Source organism: Sinocyclocheilus anshuiensis, unplaced genomic scaffold (genome assembly GCF_001515605.1).
Source record: "Sinocyclocheilus anshuiensis isolate Anshui unplaced genomic scaffold, SAMN03320099.WGS_v1.1 scaffold322, whole genome shotgun sequence".
Lineage (NCBI taxonomy): Eukaryota > Metazoa > Chordata > Actinopteri > Cypriniformes > Cyprinidae > Sinocyclocheilus > Sinocyclocheilus anshuiensis.
In genome coordinates this window covers 1,601,639-1,620,953 of record NW_015542366.1, presented here as the reverse complement: position 1 = coordinate 1,620,953, position 19,315 = coordinate 1,601,639, and the positions used below count along the sequence as shown (strand labels likewise).

At 36.5% G+C, this 19,315-nt stretch overlaps 2 protein-coding genes across 2 annotated transcripts in view; one reads left to right on the top strand and one right to left on the bottom strand.

Annotated features, from left to right (window-relative positions):
* The window catches only part of LOC107692187 (dnaJ homolog subfamily A member 1-like), a 7,547-nt gene extending 2,121 nt beyond the window's left edge, over positions 1-5,426 (top strand). The window contains exons 5-7 of the mRNA XM_016491147.1: positions 312-427; positions 954-1,054; positions 4,297-5,426. Coding sequence (XP_016346633.1) covers positions 312-427; positions 954-1,054; positions 4,297-4,521 — 442 coding nt within the window. The 3' untranslated portion in view covers positions 4,522-5,426. The remainder of the gene's footprint in view (positions 1-311; positions 428-953; positions 1,055-4,296) is intronic.
* A 336-nt stretch (positions 5,427-5,762) lies between these two features.
* LOC107692159 (WD40 repeat-containing protein SMU1-like) lies at positions 5,763-18,284 on the bottom strand. The gene is made up of 13 exons (XM_016491107.1): positions 17,626-18,284; positions 16,983-17,193; positions 16,703-16,855; positions 15,664-15,774; positions 15,486-15,563; positions 15,257-15,385; positions 14,518-14,637; positions 12,051-12,167; positions 10,827-10,954; positions 7,635-7,761; positions 7,373-7,540; positions 6,791-6,943; positions 5,763-6,550 (listed from the first exon to the last, which is right to left on the bottom strand). The coding sequence occupies exons 1-13, from the start codon at positions 17,649-17,651 to the stop codon at positions 6,452-6,454; spliced, it is 1,620 nt and encodes a 539-aa protein (XP_016346593.1). The 5' UTR covers positions 17,652-18,284; the 3' UTR covers positions 5,763-6,451.
* Positions 18,285-19,315: the final 1,031 nt, after the last annotated feature.

The window sequence follows — 19,315 nt, the reverse complement described above, 5'->3', positions numbered from 1 at the left end:
GGGGGGGGGGGTCTGCATGTGATGGAAACTTTTGATTGTTTTTTTACTTGCCATTATCAAATTTAGGCTTTGTTTTTCAAGATGCAGGGGCTATGTTATTTTCAGAGGTATGTCATTGATGATATTGTCCTGGAGATGGCAGCACTGGCTCATTTATTTCAGGATTTGTGTCACGCTTTCTGTGTTTTCTGTATATGGGACAGTAAACTGTTAAAGTACTTGGTCATTTAGACAAGGCAATTAGGGAACAGAATATATAGATATTATGTAAGAAACATAATGATTAATGTACTTACCGTTTCTCCTGTCAGACAAGCAGAGGACCTCATCATGAACATGGAGCTACAGTTGGTAGAGTCATTATGTGGTTTTCAAAAACCTGTTAAAACACTGGACAACAGAACTCTACTCATCACATCCCATCCAGGTGAACCATCCTACATAAATATTCAAGCATTACATGCAGGTTTCTATAACATCAGCAACATGGTGGGTCTGTGCTGGTCATTGCGTACAGCCTGATGGAAGTTTCTGTCTTGAACCTGTAAGCATATCCACTCTTAGTGATGATCTGGCTCGGGGAGAATGGCAGGAGTGATATTATGTAACCTTGGCAGATGGCACACCTTCTGGTCATTGTTGCTATTGGCTTTTCCAGAGTTCTTAATCCTTAGTGCTTTATTGACCTTGTGTATATATATCACCAGACAACCAGGCATGTATGTAATATCTCTTCGTGTATGCTGTGATTAAGTTGGTCTACCTGGATTTGGTGTAACTGGTTCTGATATCTTTCTCAATTTACTCCTGAAGACTCATTTAGAGAGTAAAAACTACCAATTAGAAGCTTGGCTAGTTGTTAAATGAATCTTAAAAATAGCAGAGCTGATATAACTAATATAAACTGTAGATGGGTAAAGCAAATGTATTGTCTTTCTTTGTTGCATTAATAGGGGAGTTGATCAGACCTGGGGATAAGAAATGTGTTCTGAATGAGGGGATGCCAATGCACCGTCGGCCATTTGAGAAAGGGAAACTCATTATCCTTTTCAGCGTGAGTACTAATTTTTGAATAGACCTTTTCAGTGCGGTCATGTCACTGACCCATGAACATTTCCTGCTTGTCAAACTTTCAAAACAGTAATAGGAGGCACTTCAGTCATAACTAACGTTAACACAGCTGTCATAACGTTTTTATCAAAATGTGGACCTTTCTGAATGGAGAAGTTATGGAAATTAAAAGTGTAATATGGGAAATGTTGCGTTAGATTTTTATTGTTTACATCCCTCAAAATGGTTTATATGTAAATTTTTCTGTTCTTTAAGTCCAGTAGTTTTTATTTTCCATATCATCAAATACTTTTTGATAATTTGATTGAGTGGAGGCGGGGGCTAAAGTGCGTATATATATATATATATACAGGTGCATCTCAATAAATTCTCCATGCCATGCCGAATTGAGGCAGTAATTAAAGCAAAAGGAGCCCCTACCAAGTATTGAGTACATGTACAGTAAATGAACATACTTTCCAGAAGGCCAACAAATCACTAAAAATGTTTTTTTTATTGGTCTTATGAAGTATTCTAATTTGTTGAGATAGTGAATTTTTGTTAAATGTGAGATGTGAGAACAATTAAAAGAACCAAAGACTTGCACTACTTCAGTCTGTGTGCATTGAATTTATTTAATACACGAGTTTCACAATTTGAGTTGAATTACTGAAATAAATGAACTTTTCCACGACATTCTAATTTATTGAGATGCACCTGTGTATGTATGTGTATATATATATATATATATATATATGTATATACATATATACAGAGCTGGGTAGGAACTGATCACATGTAATCTGGATTACATAATCAGATTCCAAAAATCAAGTAGTTGTAATCAAGTAGTCAAGAGTATGTTACATTTTATAATGCTCATAATCAGATTACAGTTACCTTTTATGGATTACATGATTACATGTTATACACACAATGGCAGTGAATCATTCATAATTTATTGATTCTCATTAATTCTTCTTTTAAATAGATTCCCAAACATTGTTGTCAGCCAAAACCACTTTGACCTGAAATATTTTCTTGAGAAATCTCTGAGGAAGTTAATATTTCAATAATTTAACAACACATTACAGTTCATTGTCGCTTAATCGTCACATTGACATGCAGGTTAACAAATGAAATATTTCTATTTTTAGTGTTTAATTAATAATTAAGTTACATTGAGCCCAGTTTGGGGAAACTCTGGTTTAATGTAATGTTAAATGCATTTTATGATGTTGGGGAAAAAAAGAATGGAATATATTTTCTTTCTCTTTGCTTTTTTTATATCAACATGGTACGTTCAGTGGCAAGTTTAAAACAAGTTAGATAAAAAAAGTAATCTAAAACGTAGTCAGAATACTTTACCTAAAATGAGTAACTTAGATTACATTACTAACTACAGTTTTCATCATGTAATGTGTAATCAGTAATCTACCCAGCTGTGTGTGTGTGTGTGTGTGTGTGTGAGGCAAGTATTACATTCAAGCCATTTTAATTATTTTCACAGGAAAAAGGGATAACATTAGTGACTGCATGGGGACTTTAACGAAAACTAAAACCATTCAAATTATTACTTGGGAACAAAATTATTTCAGCTACAGCTTTCAACATTTCTTATTTTCTTTCAGTTTAAGTTGAAGTACTGAAATAACTAAAACTAAAACAAAAATGTAAACTTTTGTCCATTTGTTCCATTACATTTGTAAAACATTGGTCCCACTTTATATTAAGTGGCCCTAATACCTGTGTACTTACATAGTACCTAGATGTGTACGTAGTATGTAACCACAGTGTAAGTACACATTGGTACATGGTATCTACTGCTCTAGGATCAAATGGTTCCAATTACTCTTATACATATTGTTGTTACAAAATGTAGTTATATAATTCCTGTTACACGAGTACTTAGTGAAGTGAAAAAAAGTGTTGTTACCAATTTCCTGTTACACATTTGTACTTACACAAACCATTCTGTGGGTTGTTACATGTGTGTAGTTACAGAAATATTAGAGCTGTAGATACTATGTACCAATGTGTACTTACAAGAATCAATAGAATAAAATAGTCACATTTTGTTGCTTTGCAGTCTGAAATGAAGACGGACACAGTTTGATTTATCCAGCTGTATTTACTCATTGCAACTTATAACATCCAAGTGAAAGATATAACACCATCATGTCAGGAAACAATTTTAATAAACAGAGTCAAAAAAAGGATCACCCCCTCCACTCCAAATTCTTGAGGAAAATCTGCTACCCTCTGCCAGAAAATTGTCAATGGGAAGAAGGTTTAGGGTGTATTCACACCAGGAAAGTCCGCTAGTTCACTTGCTTTGGTCTGGACCAAATACAATGTTGATTTTTTTTTTGGTGTGGTTCGCTTTCACACTGCCCTTTTTGCAAGTGAACCAGAAATTGTAAACAAAACCACACGTGTGCTAAGGCAATCCATTCATTGAACAGAAATTCTCAAGGGTACCAGAGTTCGTTGGAACCGGACCGAGACAACCTCTTCAGCTGGGTCTCAGTGAGGTTGTTTGGTCCACACCCGAGTGCGATTGCTGTATTCACACCTGCCCAAAAGATCTGCACCAAGGTGGGAAACTAACTTGAGTTTCGATTCAATCGAACCAAACAAGACAGGTGTGAATACACCCTTACCTTCCAACATGACAATGACCCAAAGTACACAGCAAAACTGACACACAGTGGTTGAATGCATGGCCTAGTCAGAGCCCAGACTTAAACTCCATTGAAAATCTGTGGAATGACTTGAAGACTGCAGTACACAAACGGTCACCATCAAATTTAACTGAACTTGAGCAGTTTTGCAAAGAAGAGTGGGCAAATATTGCTAAGGTAGTAGAGACCGAGACAGATCCCAACAGACTAAAGGCTGTAATTAAAGCAAAAGGTGGTTCAACAAAATATTGACACAAGGGGGTGATCCTTTTTCCATTTCAGTGTTTCTGTTTTTTGTATTTTTTTCTGACATGTTGGTGTTATATCTTTTACTTGGATGTAAATACAGCTGGATAAAACACAAACTGTGTCCGTCTTCATTTCAGGCTGCAAAGCAACGTGTGATTCTTTTAAAGGGGATGATTCATTTCTCTACCCACTGTACTTTAAAGGCTGAGAAATTTTTATTATTAGCTACATTTTTTAGCCTTTTTTTTTTTTTGCTCCTTCTCACTAACAATATTAATTTACATAAACTGATTGTGCTAATTTTCTTCTTAAGGTTGTCTTCCCTGAAGAGAGCTTCCTCCCATTAAACAAACTAAAGGAATTAGAAAGGTACTTACCTGAAAAACAGGCAAATATTGAGCCTGACGGCATGGATGATGACCTCTATATATACGCTGACCTTGAAGACTGTGATCTGACCCATGAACGCCACCATTACCACTATATAGAGGAGGAAGACTTTAACCCATCTGGAGGTGTCCAGTGCCAAACCTCGTAGAGATTCCTGTTCCCTTACCCTCCCTTCCACAATAAATGCCACCTCTGCTGGAACACAAGGAAAAGGACCAAGAGGGAAAACGTTATTTACCTCTCAACTAGTTCTGTGCCTAGAATAAGACCTCTTAGTGCCGACCTCTTGTGTCATTGTTTGGAAGAAACTCCTCGTCCAAAATTTTGAGCAAATAATTTGTGAAATAGACTCTCCCTTCAATTGAAACTATGGCACCAGTCTCACAACTCATTTTAAACATCCCCTGAGTTTATGGAAATGTGTGTAGCAGTTACAGTGGAAATGGGACATTCGGGTCAAGTTGGTTGTGCCATAATCCCAGAAAATTTCATCTCTAAAATGTATTTACTTTGAAAATCTAATTTACATCATCAGTTTGAGAAAACATTACAATCTTTGTGGTGTTTTGTTTATTGCCAGTTAATTGTGGTTTACATGCAAGACATGTTTGATCTTGATGTTGTTGGAAATTTGCTTTGTGCCAGTTTATTCCTAAATGTTTTTCTAGAACATTTTAAACTAATAAGAGGGTTAATTAAGTTTAAAATACATTTGAAATTGTGGTATTTCTAAAGAAGAGGAACATCTTGTTCAAAATGATGGCAGACTGTGATGCATTTCTTAAAAGCCTTATTTTGTAGAGTGATATTAGTTGGCTTCTTAATTGATTGGTATTATTATTATTTTCGTTTTTTGCAAGCAGGCAAGTCTTATATTTGATTATCTGTGTTGACTGACGATTAATTGAAAAATTTGGAATTTTAATTATGACCAATAACTGCCATTTGTAGTTCTATTTATAAAATAAATGTCACAATGTTATTCATTTAGCCACTTTTGTATTTTTGGGGTCTGGGGGAATTGAATGTTTGGCTAATTATGCCAAAATTTGGGTACTTGTGGAAATAAACCTTCCTCCTGTTTGATTAAAAAGATCATGATGTACATTTTGTATATGAAGATGTCTCTACAGCTTTATTAGAGATCTACTGCAAATATCAAGCACACATCTAACCAGTTAATGATGCATCTTAATGACAAATCTTCTTGAAAAGTTTGTCATTAATTATTCATGCTTGAATTTTAATTAAACCGCAGCAATTTACCAACACTGTAAGATACTCAGAGACTTGCACTGTAAAGCAGTGTTATACCAATATTCAACAAAAATTGTGAATATCCTTGATTAAAAAATAATCTGTAATAATCAGAATACAAACCATACTGATATACAGTATTGCAGTAACTGCATAATATGTTCACCTGCATGCAGTACAAGTAGATGTGCTTAGTTGAGTGTTAAAACACACCAAACCATTATAATCAACACAATATTGTACCATATGAATTCTAAACGTATCAGAATTCTAAATGTACACAAGTACAAATATGTGAATATGTCCTCATTGAGTCCAAGACTTGTGCGATGTCACATTATGAGCAAGTACACACTATTTGTCTTTGGCCAAAATGATCAAAGAAAATACATACATTCACATATAAGATGTCAAAAAATGGTCTGGAAAGAAAACCAGTACATTTACCACACTAATGTCGATCGGGCTAAATCTTGCATGCAGATATTATCACAGACAATACTACAAAGCCCTTGATAATAATAATAGTAAAAGACCAGTACATCCATGCAGTATTTCTTGTTTTCCACTAGAGACTTCAGAGGAACGTTAGTATTACAGAATTGGATGTAGTTAATTTCAGATGTCGAAGAGGTCCTTCATCTCAAGGTATGATGCTAATGTTCAACAGGAACATGAATCTTTTTGAGCGCTTTGAATGGAAGACCAATGTCATAGCAGGCGTATAAAGGCAGAGACGTGTGTGTGCAGGAATACCACAAATCCTGAACATAAAACTCAAAAAATGTGTACAGAGTCCATATTATTATGAAAGACAAGACTCAAGGCTTCCAGAGCTTGAGCAGGCCATCCTCGCTGTATGTGGCGATGAGATTCTGATGGGGGTGGTGAGTTATGCCAACCACGTCTTTTTCGTGTACCTGTGGAGGATGCACACACAAACACTTGCTTAATTTAAAGCAGAGTTCATTTTATATCCAATTCAGTTTTGATATATATCTCCAACTAGTCCTAATTAGAGGTACAGCCAGTGTTTTGATTATAAATACCAATTGTTCTGGAATACCGAGAAGACAACTTCAGCTGTGAACCTATCACACTTCACCAGACTAAAACAGATCTCGTGGATATACAGCATGTGCTGTGGAGGCGGATGGTACCGTGAGGGTTCTCTCTAGTTTGCCAGTGATGGTGCTGAAGCAGTACAGCACATAGTCTTCTCCCACACAATAAATCCACTCTCCACATGGAGACAACGTGCAGCAAACAAAGTCTGCCCCCTCTCTTACGCCTGAACAGAAACTCCTCATCACCTGGGAGGGAAAAGAGAGGGGGGCAAGAGAGTGAGAGTGAAAGTGCAATGCAAATGGGTAAAGGCACGCTTGTAAAAAATAAGTACCAAAAAGCATGCGAAAGAGAGAGTCATCAAATACGTCAAGAAAAGAGTGGGTGAGACGGCTATTATAAGCCATCAGACGGTCAGAATAATAAGTGCGTAGCTATTTTTAGCAAACCTCACAAACTGCATTGGAAGTTTGTTTCTTTTTTTAAACGTCTGCTCAACATCCAGCCTTTAGTCAAGGTTTCTGATTCATTAATGGTGTTATTTTGTGCCATTTATGCCGAATATGAAAACCAGTTACTGTAGGTTTCACTCTAGTAAAAAGAGTCTTTTTAAAATAATAATGAGGAGCATGCAGAAGTATCTTGCTCAGTATATGCTGGTTCATTTTTGTTCTCACCTGGCCATGAATGTTCGTAACAACCACCGTGTTGGTCCTATTGCACACCACAAAGTGCTCAGGAGTCTTTGGGACAAGCACAACGTTGTTAACAGTGATGTCTGTACCATCAGGAATGTCGGGGGTTTTTATTGTGTGAGTGCAATCCATTGTCTTCATGCTCCAGACCTGAAAAAAGACAATTAAGCAAGGAAAATCCACACAAATAAATGGAAATATGCATAGGCTATTGTGTGTTGTTCGCCACAGTATGAACACTTACCTTTACTGTGCCATCTGCTGACGCGCTAATGACATGCTGGCCCTGGTGTGAGAAGATGACGTCATTTATATGAGCCGTATGGCCTCTAAACTCCTTCAGCATCTTTCCTGACTTCAAACCATGAAGCCTGATCAAAGAAATCCAAGAGTTAGAAATGAACCACAATTGACAAATTCAAATTCATTCTTTAAAAAAAAGTGACGCTTTAGCTTTAGCAAAGGAGTAACAAAAAAAGCAATACAACAACACAAAATCAAATCATTAGATGACGTCATGAATCGTCAAAGAGACTTCGACAGAGAATTTTCATTCTAAAAATCATACATGAAGGTCATAATGCAGAACAACAGCTGTTGTCTGCAACATGTACAAGGTGATTTTATCATTTTCACAGATTCAACTCGTTTCTTTATAAAGGAAGCCTGAGCAAAAGAGTGACCCCCAAAACAAAAAAGCAAAATACACACACACTCACACACAAAAAAACAAAACAAAACAAAATAAAATATGGCATGGAGAGTGTAAAACAACACAACTTTTGTCTGATTTTACAATGTGACTGTATCAAATTCACAATTCACAAATCCAACGTCTTTAAAAAGTAAAGCTTGACCAAAGGAGCTATAAACCAAACAAAACGAACCTAAACAAAAACCAAAGCGAAACAAAAAACAAACAAAGCAAGACATGAAAGCACAATACTATAAAACAAAAAGCAATATGTCAATCAATCAATCATTATCATCAAAGAGAATATAAAAATCATGCATCAATGTCATACTAGGAGAAGACAGCAAAAAAACCTTTCTCTGCAACTTTCAACGTGATTCTACCATCTTTACTGAAAAAATATTGTCCTCTCATGCACATGAAATTCCACCCACATGCACCATGAGAGTCTAGCACTACCGCCCAGCCGCAGAACTACTGCAGTCAGGACTGAGAGAGAGAGAGAGAGACTTTCGCTCATGGCATGTGATGGAATATTCCTGACGACTCTTAACACCTAGACCTTGATTCGTTTCAATTTTGTCTAACTCATCTCTCTGTCTACAACAGAGAACAAAACAAAAATACAGCATGTTAACTGAAATACATCTATACTGTCATTTGAAATGTGCACTTACCAAACCTCTCAAATGTACTAATTTCATACAAAGATTTCCAAACATATACATGATCCAAAGATGACCAATGACATAAACAAACAAGAAAGGTAACCTTTTATACATCATCTTTAAAGCCAGGCTGGCAATCACGTGTCTCACGCACTACTGAGAGCATAAATCCAATCCATTGCAAAAGGGGAGGGGCTAGTATTTATCAAGTGGCCAATAGCAGAGCAGCTCGCCACTTCACCGCCCCTCCCGTTCCCTATCCAGCTAAGGAGCTGGAATGACAAAACGTCTGCCTCAGTCCGCTGCTGTTTGGGTAGCTGAGCAAGGAACAGAAACCCATTATCTGCGCGTGCTGCCTCTCTCAAACACGTGGCCAATCCTGCTTCTTTCCACCCACATGCACCATGAGAGCCTAGAAGTAGAAGTACTGCAGTCTGGTCTGCGAGAGAGGGAGAGATGCGGAGTCTGGGCATGTGACGGAATATTCCTAATGATATTTAACACCCAGACCACGACTTTAGATTTCCTCCTCCTCCCTCGCCTTTTCTGTCTACAAAGTATCCATGGCAAAACATTCCACTAAGGTAGCCTACTGTTCCTACTGGACTCGTTATTGCATAGCAACTGATCATCTTGTTTCTTGTGCATACAATATGCTCCTATTGTGAGATCCATTACATGGCTTTCTACCTTCAGTCTCTTTTCCATCCACTTAGCAAGAAAATCAAAGCAATTAGCTTAAATATTAACAACAAATCTGGGTAATGCACCTGCAAAATTTGTGGCCAGATTCACAAAATATTCTTAAGAATAAACTTCTTCTTAACTGCTATTTTCTTACTTAAAAGAAAAACTTGAGAACGTTTTAGGAATGTGCTTATCTTTCTTAAGATTGTTCTTGCAGGTATAGTTGAACCGAAATGAAAATTCTGTCATCGTTTACTCACTCTCAAGTTGTTCTAAACCTGTATGAGTTTCGTTCTTCTGTTGAACACAAATGGAGATATTTTGAAGAATGATCAATGAGGCCTACAACCAATCAGTTCTAAAAATAAATACAAAACTTGTGCTAATTAAAATAAAACAAGTTGATAAAAGGATTAAATACAATATTTGGTAATAACATAGCATAGCAAGAAATTTATAAGCAATTTTTTTGTAGGCCGGTCATTTTTGACTAGGAACAATACAAGTGTAACAAGGTGAGGGGAAAAAATCCCCAAAATGTTCCAAATTTTTTGAGTAGTTGTATGATCAAAGTCAGTTATAAGTTTTAGTCCAATGCAATGTTATCGCATTAGACTAAAACTTACTGACTTTGCTAGGATTATCAGGAAATAGAATATGCCAAGAACACAACATGAGGTTTAAGAGAAAACTTGAAAACATCTTATTAAAGATCATTGTAATTAACCTCTTAAAGGGGTCATATGATGCGATTTCAATTTTTCCTTTCTCTTTGGAGTGTTACAAGCTCTTGGTGCATAAAGAAGATCTGTACAGTTGCAAAGACTAAAGTCTCAAATCCAAAGAGATATTCTTTATAAAAGTTAAAAGATTCAGCCAAGCCTACCTAAAACAGCTTTTTTTTGAACCTTAAACCGCATAAACACATTTCATTACACCAAATACACAAAATAATGTTCTTTTTAGCAACATAATATGACCCCTTTAAGGGTGGGATAACATCCAACTTGTTTTAAATCCCCATTGTTTAATGAATTTTTTGGGTTGTTTTTAATTAATTGTTGTAATTACAACTTAACACCAGCTTCATATGATAAATACTAATACTAGGAGTGTGAAAGATTATTTGCAAGATTATTTGAAAGATAAGTTACACCAGAAATCAATAATGTAAACAATGATTAGTCATGGTCATGCATGGTGTGATTCTTTTGCTGAATTTTTTGTGAATCCGCCACTTGGAATGCCTGTCAAATTAGAGCCACTCAAATCATGACAGGAGTTAGATAACAGATCCATCTTCAGAACACAAACAAAAAGTGAACACCAATTATGAAATAATAAGGAGCGAAACAGTGCAGAGTCAGATTTGTAATACATGTTGCACCTGATGGTCTGGTCAAAGGAGCCACTTAATAGTTGACTGCTGTCCTTGTTGAAGCAGACACAGGTGACTGCTTTGCTGTGGGCTCGTTCTATTCTATTCAGACACGTCCCGTTCAGAATCCTCCAAACCTGGAAGAACAAAATGATACATCTTCTCACATAACAAACTGAACAGAGATAAGTCAAATCTATTCAACTGAACTGATGGTGTGCAATGAGGTCTAATTGGGAACATCATTATTCAGTGAAGATGATAAATCATTATTTTTAGCTCTCTGTGCCATGAAATACTGAATCGAGATCACATCGAAACAGGGATTTTTAAATAAGACTTTTTAATTAATAATAATCGATCAATAGATCAAAGAAATCCAAGAGATCAGTTACTCTACTGTTCTTCATGTTATAATTGCAGGACTGCAGTCACAACTGCAATCAGATGCTGTGTGATTAAAAGCCTAAATATATAAGTGCTTACAGGGTTTAATTAACATCTGCCTTCAGAGCTACTGCCCCCTGAGATTGAGGACTCTTACAATACCTCTGAAAAGCATCAAGGGGTTGGTGAGATTTTTTTTAATGTTTTTTAAAGAAGTGCTCACCAAGGCTGATTTATTTGATCCAAAAAAATATTGTGAAATAATACTTTTTAAAAAGCTGTTTTCTACTTAAATATTTGTAAAAATGTAATTTATTCTTGTGATGGCAAAGCTGAATATTCAGCATCATTACTCCAGTCTTCAGTAACATTTATAATAGTTGAATCCAGTTGTGCTGTGAAATTTATTTGAAATTTGAAATACATTTTTGTAACATTCTAAATGACTTTAGTGTCACTTTTGATCAATTTAATGCATCCTTGCCGAATAAAAGTATTAATTTCTTTAAAAAGTATACTGTACATCTTACTGAACCCAAACTGCATGTTGTAGTCATACAACAAAATCTTTCTTCAGCTCACTCTGCCAATATGACTCAAAAACGAGAAAGTATTCATTTGTTTTTCTATGTGCTTTCAAATCCCTACCTGTTCCAGTATATATGACCAGTAATGTTTCACTCAACAAAGATGATTTTCTTTATATCCGTGTTCATTTCTGATTTGACATTTTGAAAAATATTAATGATACAGTTTCAAATGGGCAAATACTAGAGATTCTGTCCAATTAGAAACATACAGTAGACTACAATTGGAAAGGTTGATCAGTGAAGTGAAGGGCCGTACCTGTATCTTTCCATCCTGAGCTCCAGAAGCAATCATGTCAGAGTCGTGACTAACTGCCAGACACAGAACAGCCTCATCCATCATCATGAAATTATCCTGAGCTTGGTACTTCAGGTCCTACTCACGCAAGAAACAAACAAGACAGGCAGACCATCACACATCGCATTTAACCACACAAAATGACATTACATCATGTTATAATAAAAAAACTTGGTTTTCAGACATTGTCTAATAAGGGAATTAAATAGCATAAGAAAATACGCCCACATGATGGGTTGATTGAGATAGTAAGGCTCTTTCTTATGTCTACCAGAAAGAAGAACTACAACCACAACATACGCTTTCAAACAGCCAGAAAACCATATTATTCTGAGTCTCATATTCTGTACACTCAAATTCCCCAGTAGTAGTGGAAGTCCATGTGTGAGAACGGGGTAGGATTTAATTTTGGCCCCAACTGCCTCAACTCAACCTGACAGACGTCATAGAGTGTTGGGGTGACCCATATTGTATACCTCTGAGGTTTTACTTAAAACCAAGGCTTTCCCGACAGAAAAATTAAGCCACACTTAATGTGAAAATTAATTTTTTGCCCCCACAAAACATTTATCATCATCAAATGTTGAAAAGAGTCTTTGTTGATATTAATATTTTTGAGGAAGCTGTGATACACTAACATTTAAAAGCTTGGAGTATCTTATGCATTGCCTCTTTCATGCATCAAGGAGATGATGTTCTTGAGCTGTGTAGTTGAGAAGATCAGGCTTTGAGCATATAGAGATGAATATAGACTGAATCTGTTAATAAATAATTACTTTTATATATAAATTCAGTTAATATATAATTACATTTCAGAGCATTCTAGTGAAAATACTCCATATTTGTCAGAAGAACCTGCTGGAGAGACAACCATCTCTGCTACACTCCATAAATCAGGTATGGTACAGTGATTATATTAAGTCGTTTATCAAAAGGCAAATGAAAGTCATCAAGTTTTTTGTTTTATTGTACGGGTATTTACAACAAATAATTTATTAAAGTTAACAACTTTCATACTTTCAACTTCCTGTTATTCTTATGGTGATGATAACCAATTTAATTCTCTCTCCCCATCCTCTGACAACCAGTTACAGTACCCTCACGAATCATTTATCTGGCAAGCATTTCTCTCTGGATGAATGCTCATCATCTAAAGCTGAATATATTGAATACTGGTGTGCTGCTGTTCATCCTGGCCAAGAACCACCCTTGCCAGTGCCTTGACATTTCAATATACAACTCACTGATTTCATCCACACAGAATGCCAAAAACCTTGGTGTCACACTGGACAAAGACTTGTCATTTACAGCCCACATGCTAGCAAAAGTCAAGACACGATACCTCCTGCAGAACATTTGCAGAGTCACACATTCTGGTAGAGGCCCTAGTATGCTCTTGTCTTGACTGCGGAGACTCACTCACAGCACATTTAATCAAACATCTACAGCTCATCCAGAATGCTGCAGCCCAGCTGATATTCAACCTTCCCAAGTACTCTCACGTTTCACCTCTGCTATGCACTCTCCACTGGCCCCTATCCATGATAGGACATATATGGTAGAATATACACTGCTGGTCAAAAGTATGGAATAATTAAGGTTTTTTAATGTTTTTGAAAGAAGTCTTTTATGCTCACCAAGGCTGCATTTATTTGATCAAAAATACAGTAAAATCTGGTGTTTAATGTTTTAAAATGTGATTTATTCCCGTGATGTCAAAGCTACATTTTCAGCATCATTACTCCAGTCTTCCGTGTCACATGATCCTTCAAAAATCATTTTTATAAAATGCCGAGTTGATGCTCAAGAAACATTTATCATCATCAAATGCTGAAAACAGTCTTTGTTGATATTAATATTTTTGAGGAAGCTGTGATACACTAACATATAAAAGCTTGGAGTAAGATTAAAAAAAAAAGATGCATTAAATTGATCAAAAGTGACAATAAGGACATTTGTAATGTTACAAAAGATTTCTATTTCAAATAAATGTGGCTCATTAAAATTTCTATTCATCAAATAATCCTGAAATCAGCATATTAGAATGATTTCTGAAGGATCATTTGACACTGAAAAAATTCAGCTCTGCCATCATGGGAATCAATTATATTTTAAAGTATATAAAAAAAACAGTTATTTTAAACTGTAATAATATTTCACAATATTAATGTTTTTACTGTATTTTTGATCAAATAAATGCAGCCTTGGTGAGCATAAGAGACTCCTTTCAAAAATATAAAAAATCTGAATTATTCTAAACTTCTGACCAGTTCTGCATATATAAATAAAGATATTATATATTACATAATTATTATATAAATATAATAAAAATTATTACATAATTGTTATACAATAAAAGGTAATAAAAACAAGTATTTTTCCTAATTTATATGAAATACAGTTTATTTGATGTGCAGTATATACTCACCTTCCGAATTTTACCAGTGGTGAAGTTCCAGACTTCAATGAAACCATCAACAGATCCAGTAATCAAGTACTGTCCATCAGGAGAGAATCGCGCACACTCTACATGGGACTTTGGCCCAAACTGTATCATACATGTACACACATGGACAAACAGAAAATCAAAAAACAAAAATGTAAAATATATTATTATTTTAATAAGCGCTTTAAACTAGAAATATTGTTACAAAGCAGTTTTGAGTTAATGCATTAACTTTGACCGCTCTAAAAAAAAATGGATAATGTTTTTAATCATTTTATTTGAATCATTTTCTATACATTTTTTGCAGACATCCCAGCACCCCTTTGAGATCCCTTGGGGTTCCCTGGATCCCAAATTGAAAACCCTTACCTAGACAATACCCACCTGCCTTGGGACACTATAAACCTCCCAAAAATTGTATGCTGATATTAATCCAAAAGTGTGGTGTTAAAGCAAGCAAGGTAGAACACAGAGTGCAAGATACAGATGAAAGCCTCAGGTCACAAAAGCAATTAAATGTGCATATGCTGAGCCCTGTGGCATGTAGGATATTCAGATAAGATGCCTTATAATGCAGATGGGAATAGCATCCAGTATTTATTTATTATATTCTATCTTATATTAAAACATTTGCACCACCTTTTTCAAACAGTAAGAATAATCATTTATATTTTCTCTAACAGTTAAACTGACTGAGATCACACTGTTGTGTTTACAGCACCTTTATGAGGCGACTGAGCTGTGTAGGGAAGCGCTCTTCCTCCATGTCCTTCAATGCACCTTTTCCCCGGAACAGTTCCAAAGACATACCTGGAGGTAAGAGACCCTGGTGCTGCTGCCACTTCAACGACTTCAAAGACAAAGTGTGGGAAAAGTAGAGGATTTAAAGTCGAATAAGAAAAAGCCAGGTAACACTGCTCTAGTAGTAGAGTTTGTTTTTTTTTATTCACCAGCATTGCTAATGAGCCAAACTGCCGTAGTGCTTTGGTTTCCTGTAACCTGTATAAAGCGCCCTCACATATACGGCCCTATAAAAACAAAGGATATTTGATGCATGCAATACAGCAGCTACAACTGATATACAGAATGCAACAGGCTAGGTCAAAAAAGACATAAAAGGTAGCAAACCTGGCCCAGAAGAGCCATGAGACGAGAAGGTGGCACCAAGCAGACCTCTCCTGCAAAAGCTTGAGCAATAGCCAGTCTGCGCTTCTCTTTACTGCTGTCCACTGGATATGCCTGTAGGCCAGTGACGAGACAAAAACAAGCATAAATCATTGTTACACAAAAATACATCTTATTTTTTTCCACCTTATTTTTAAGAGTGGGTGATGCCTTTTGTAACCTGAATGTGCGAGGCTTCTGGTGTGATACATTTCCAGTTGTTTTAGTTACACATTCAAACATTTCTGTTGATAGAAAAGTTTACAGTATTCGGGTATTCCGTTCAAATAAAAGTGTGAAGGTTTAAATGTTTTAAAATGAAGAATTTAAGCCATACATATCAGTATTGCGACTTACAGTGTAATATATATAAATATATAAGGCTTATAATTATCAAATGTTATTTTTTTTATTTTACAAGATAATTGTATTTTACGACTAATATAATTATATCTTGAATTTTGTTTTAATTAGTTTCATTTTATTTAGTAACTTTCAGGAGGGTGTACTCATTTTTGCAACAAAACTTTATCACTTTGATAAGAAAATCATATTTTCCTGAATAATTTTAACATGTGAATGTGATTACATGTGACAAATTATTAAAATAATGACTTGAAATCTAAGGGGATAATTCAAGTAAATATTTTACATTTGAGGGGTTCACTTGACCAAAAAGTCTGGCAATCCCTGCACTAGAGCGTAAATCACCAATATGAATTTCTCAGCCATTTATATATATCTAAACATCTCACCTAACCCATTAATCCAGGGGTGCCCAAACTCGGTCCTGGAGGGCCGGTGTCCTGCAGAGTTTAGCTCCAACTTGCCTCAACACACCTGCCTTTAAGTTTCTAGTATGCCTAGTAAGAGCTTGATTAGCTGGTTCAGGTGTTTTTAATTGGGGTTGGAGCTAACCTCTTCAGGACACCGGCCCTCCAGGACCGAGTTTGGACACCCCTGCATTCATCCAATAACTAAATGATACACTGTAAACATTTACCTCTTGTGAGTCAAAGTATGGCTTGCTGAGAAGGGTCTCCAGGTGCGAGTAGCGCTCAGGTTGAGTGTGCTTCAGCATGATCATGGGATCGGTCTGCTTTAGTAAACACCGGGCTGCTCCCAGCTCACCCAACTCAATCAACTCCAGCACAATCTACACATACAACCAGACATCACTCGGTTCTTCAAGAAAGCAGTTTGAACACAAACTAATCAGTAAGAGTCTGCGTGAAGATTTCATTTGCTATTGACATGCTGCCAGTTTTGCTTCACTTATTTACCTGTTCGTACAACTCAATGAGCAGCTTGTCAGGAAGCTTCAGATACTGGATTGCTAGCAGCACTATATCCCACTGCCCGTTGTTGATATCGGAGATGAAGCTGTCGATGCTGTCGACCGTGTGGAGCGAGACTGCCGTCTCCTCTTGAAGCATCGCCAGAGTGCGGTGCAAATTATTTTCCTTCAGATATTGCATGATCAGACGAATCACGCTGCAAAAAGTGACAGACGCCGTTAATACGAGCTGTCACCGGAGCTTTACAAAAACATAAACTAAACGGTCTGTATCTGTATTTAACTGCAGGGTTTAATCTACATTACTTTTACTATCTTAGCTGTTTGGGTTGTGGAAAAAAACGTTGACGTAGACTGGTTTTTATTAATAAATTCTACTCGAAACTTTTGTCTAGCACGACTGATGAATGTTTGTTGATGCGTAAGAATTAACACACTATACTGACATTGCATTTGATTCCCGATATCATCCAGTTAGTGCTATTACAAAAATTACTCAAAATCACAAGCTTCATTAAGTTTATCCGTCCATAATAAAGCATTTTTATTTTTTTCTGGAATCATAAGACGATTAAATACAGTGTCAGAATCCCATTCATTCGATTCGAAGTGAATAACGGTTTACTTACTCTGCTGATTCCACTTCAAGGTCCATGGCTGCGAGGTTGTTGATGAAATCGGCGTCTAGATATAATGTGCCAACATTCCCCAGCAATGTTGGTCCTCAGCCACGTGAACACCGTGTGGCCGTGACCGCCCAGTACACGTGCTGTTGTATTTATTGCTCACACGTCTGAAATCACGGAAATCTCTCACAAATTGTTGCGGATTTTTGGGAGGGCGGATTAATGACGCGTCTGGAGAAATTAATGGGGGAAAACCCCGCAACGTTACCATCAGGTGCCGAGAGACCGTGCAGATGGTGCATCAAAGCCATAAAGCTGATGTACGTATTATAAGCACCACAATGAATATGGTTCAATCAATCATTATTTAAAAGGAACGCAACTGTACAGACGCTCATCATCTTTAATAAAGCGTTGGTTTATTAGCAATCGACAGTAATTGTCCATTTTTCCAATAGAATACAGAGGAATCGATTTAGAATACAGAACACACAGGTGTCGCATCCCAGCATGGCAAGCCGTATTAACATAATAATAATACGTTTTATTTATATAGCGCCTTTCAAACACCCAAGGACATTTTACATAAGGTAAATAACATAGAATACAACCAGCCAAACAGCAGACAGAGGTGAAAATATATGCAATATACAAGATAAGTTACAAAAGCATAGAACAGAAATGATGGTTTGGAGGTTCGGTGGTGTAGGAGTCATGATCACGTTCTTCCGGGTTTGAAGAGTGATGAACTCCAAAAAGATGTTATTCTGACTCTGTGGTGGTCGGGAGAGTTTTCTCCCAGATGAAGATGATGAAGAGCTAAGAGAGACATCAGCTGAGATCCAAGGATCGTTGGTGAATGTAAAGGCAAGGCCGAAGCCTTGCGCAGAATCAAGGGTTGCAGAAGGGTGCTAGTTCACATCCTCATCTTCTCAGAATCTAACTGACGGCGGCTCACTAATGTGAGGCCTTTATCTTCTGTCGAAGTCACTCCTCTGGGATTTGAGTGAGCCAATGAGGAATGGTAACTTTGGAGAGAAATTTTACGACTCTGTCTCAGAGCATGGTATTTTGCATATGTAATTCGATTGGGTGTTGATACAAAAACTACTAAAAATTCTTAGAACACTAATATTGCCTATGTACCAACATATAATATATAAATAATACATTTTATTTATATAGCGCCTTTCAAACACCCAAGCACACTTTACATAAGGTAAATAACATAGTATACAACATATAAACAGTCAAACAGCAGACAGAGGTGAAATAATATGCAATATACAAGATAAGTTACAAAAGCATAGAAAAGAAAATTAAGGCAAGCAATTAATTAAGAAATATTGTGAATAGGTGAGTTTTGAGAGCAGTTTTAAAGGTCTGAAGTGAAGAGATAACACAGAGATCTTGTGGTAGTTTATTCCAGAGCTTGGCAGTGGAAATGCAGAAAGCCCTACCACCCACACTAGATAGCCGGAATTTGGGTACTGCAAGCAAATTTTCAGAGCTCATTCTCAAAGTACGGGTAGGGACATAAGGGAGAATTAATTCATACAGGTAAGAAGGTGCTAACCCATGACGGGCCTTAAAAACTAAAACAAGAATCTTAAACTGAATACGATAGGTGACTAGGGAGCTAATGTAATTGCTATAAAACCGGAGTGATGTGGGCATATTTTTTGGTAAATGT

What these genes read in the sequence shown, in the direction of transcription:
- LOC107692159 (XM_016491107.1), bottom strand. Translation starts at nt 17,651, where the DNA reads ATGGACCTTGAAGTGGAATCAGCAGA. An exon ending in CTTGAAGTGGAATCAGCAGA is followed by an intron (nt 17,194 to 17,625) that starts GTAAGTAAACCG and finishes CACTTTTTGCAG; the next exon opens with CGTGATTCGTCTGATCATGC. An exon ending in TCATGGCTCTTCTGGGCCAG is followed by an intron (nt 15,564 to 15,663) that starts GTTTGCTACCTT and finishes TTGTTTTTATAG; the next exon opens with GGCCGTATATGTGAGGGCGC.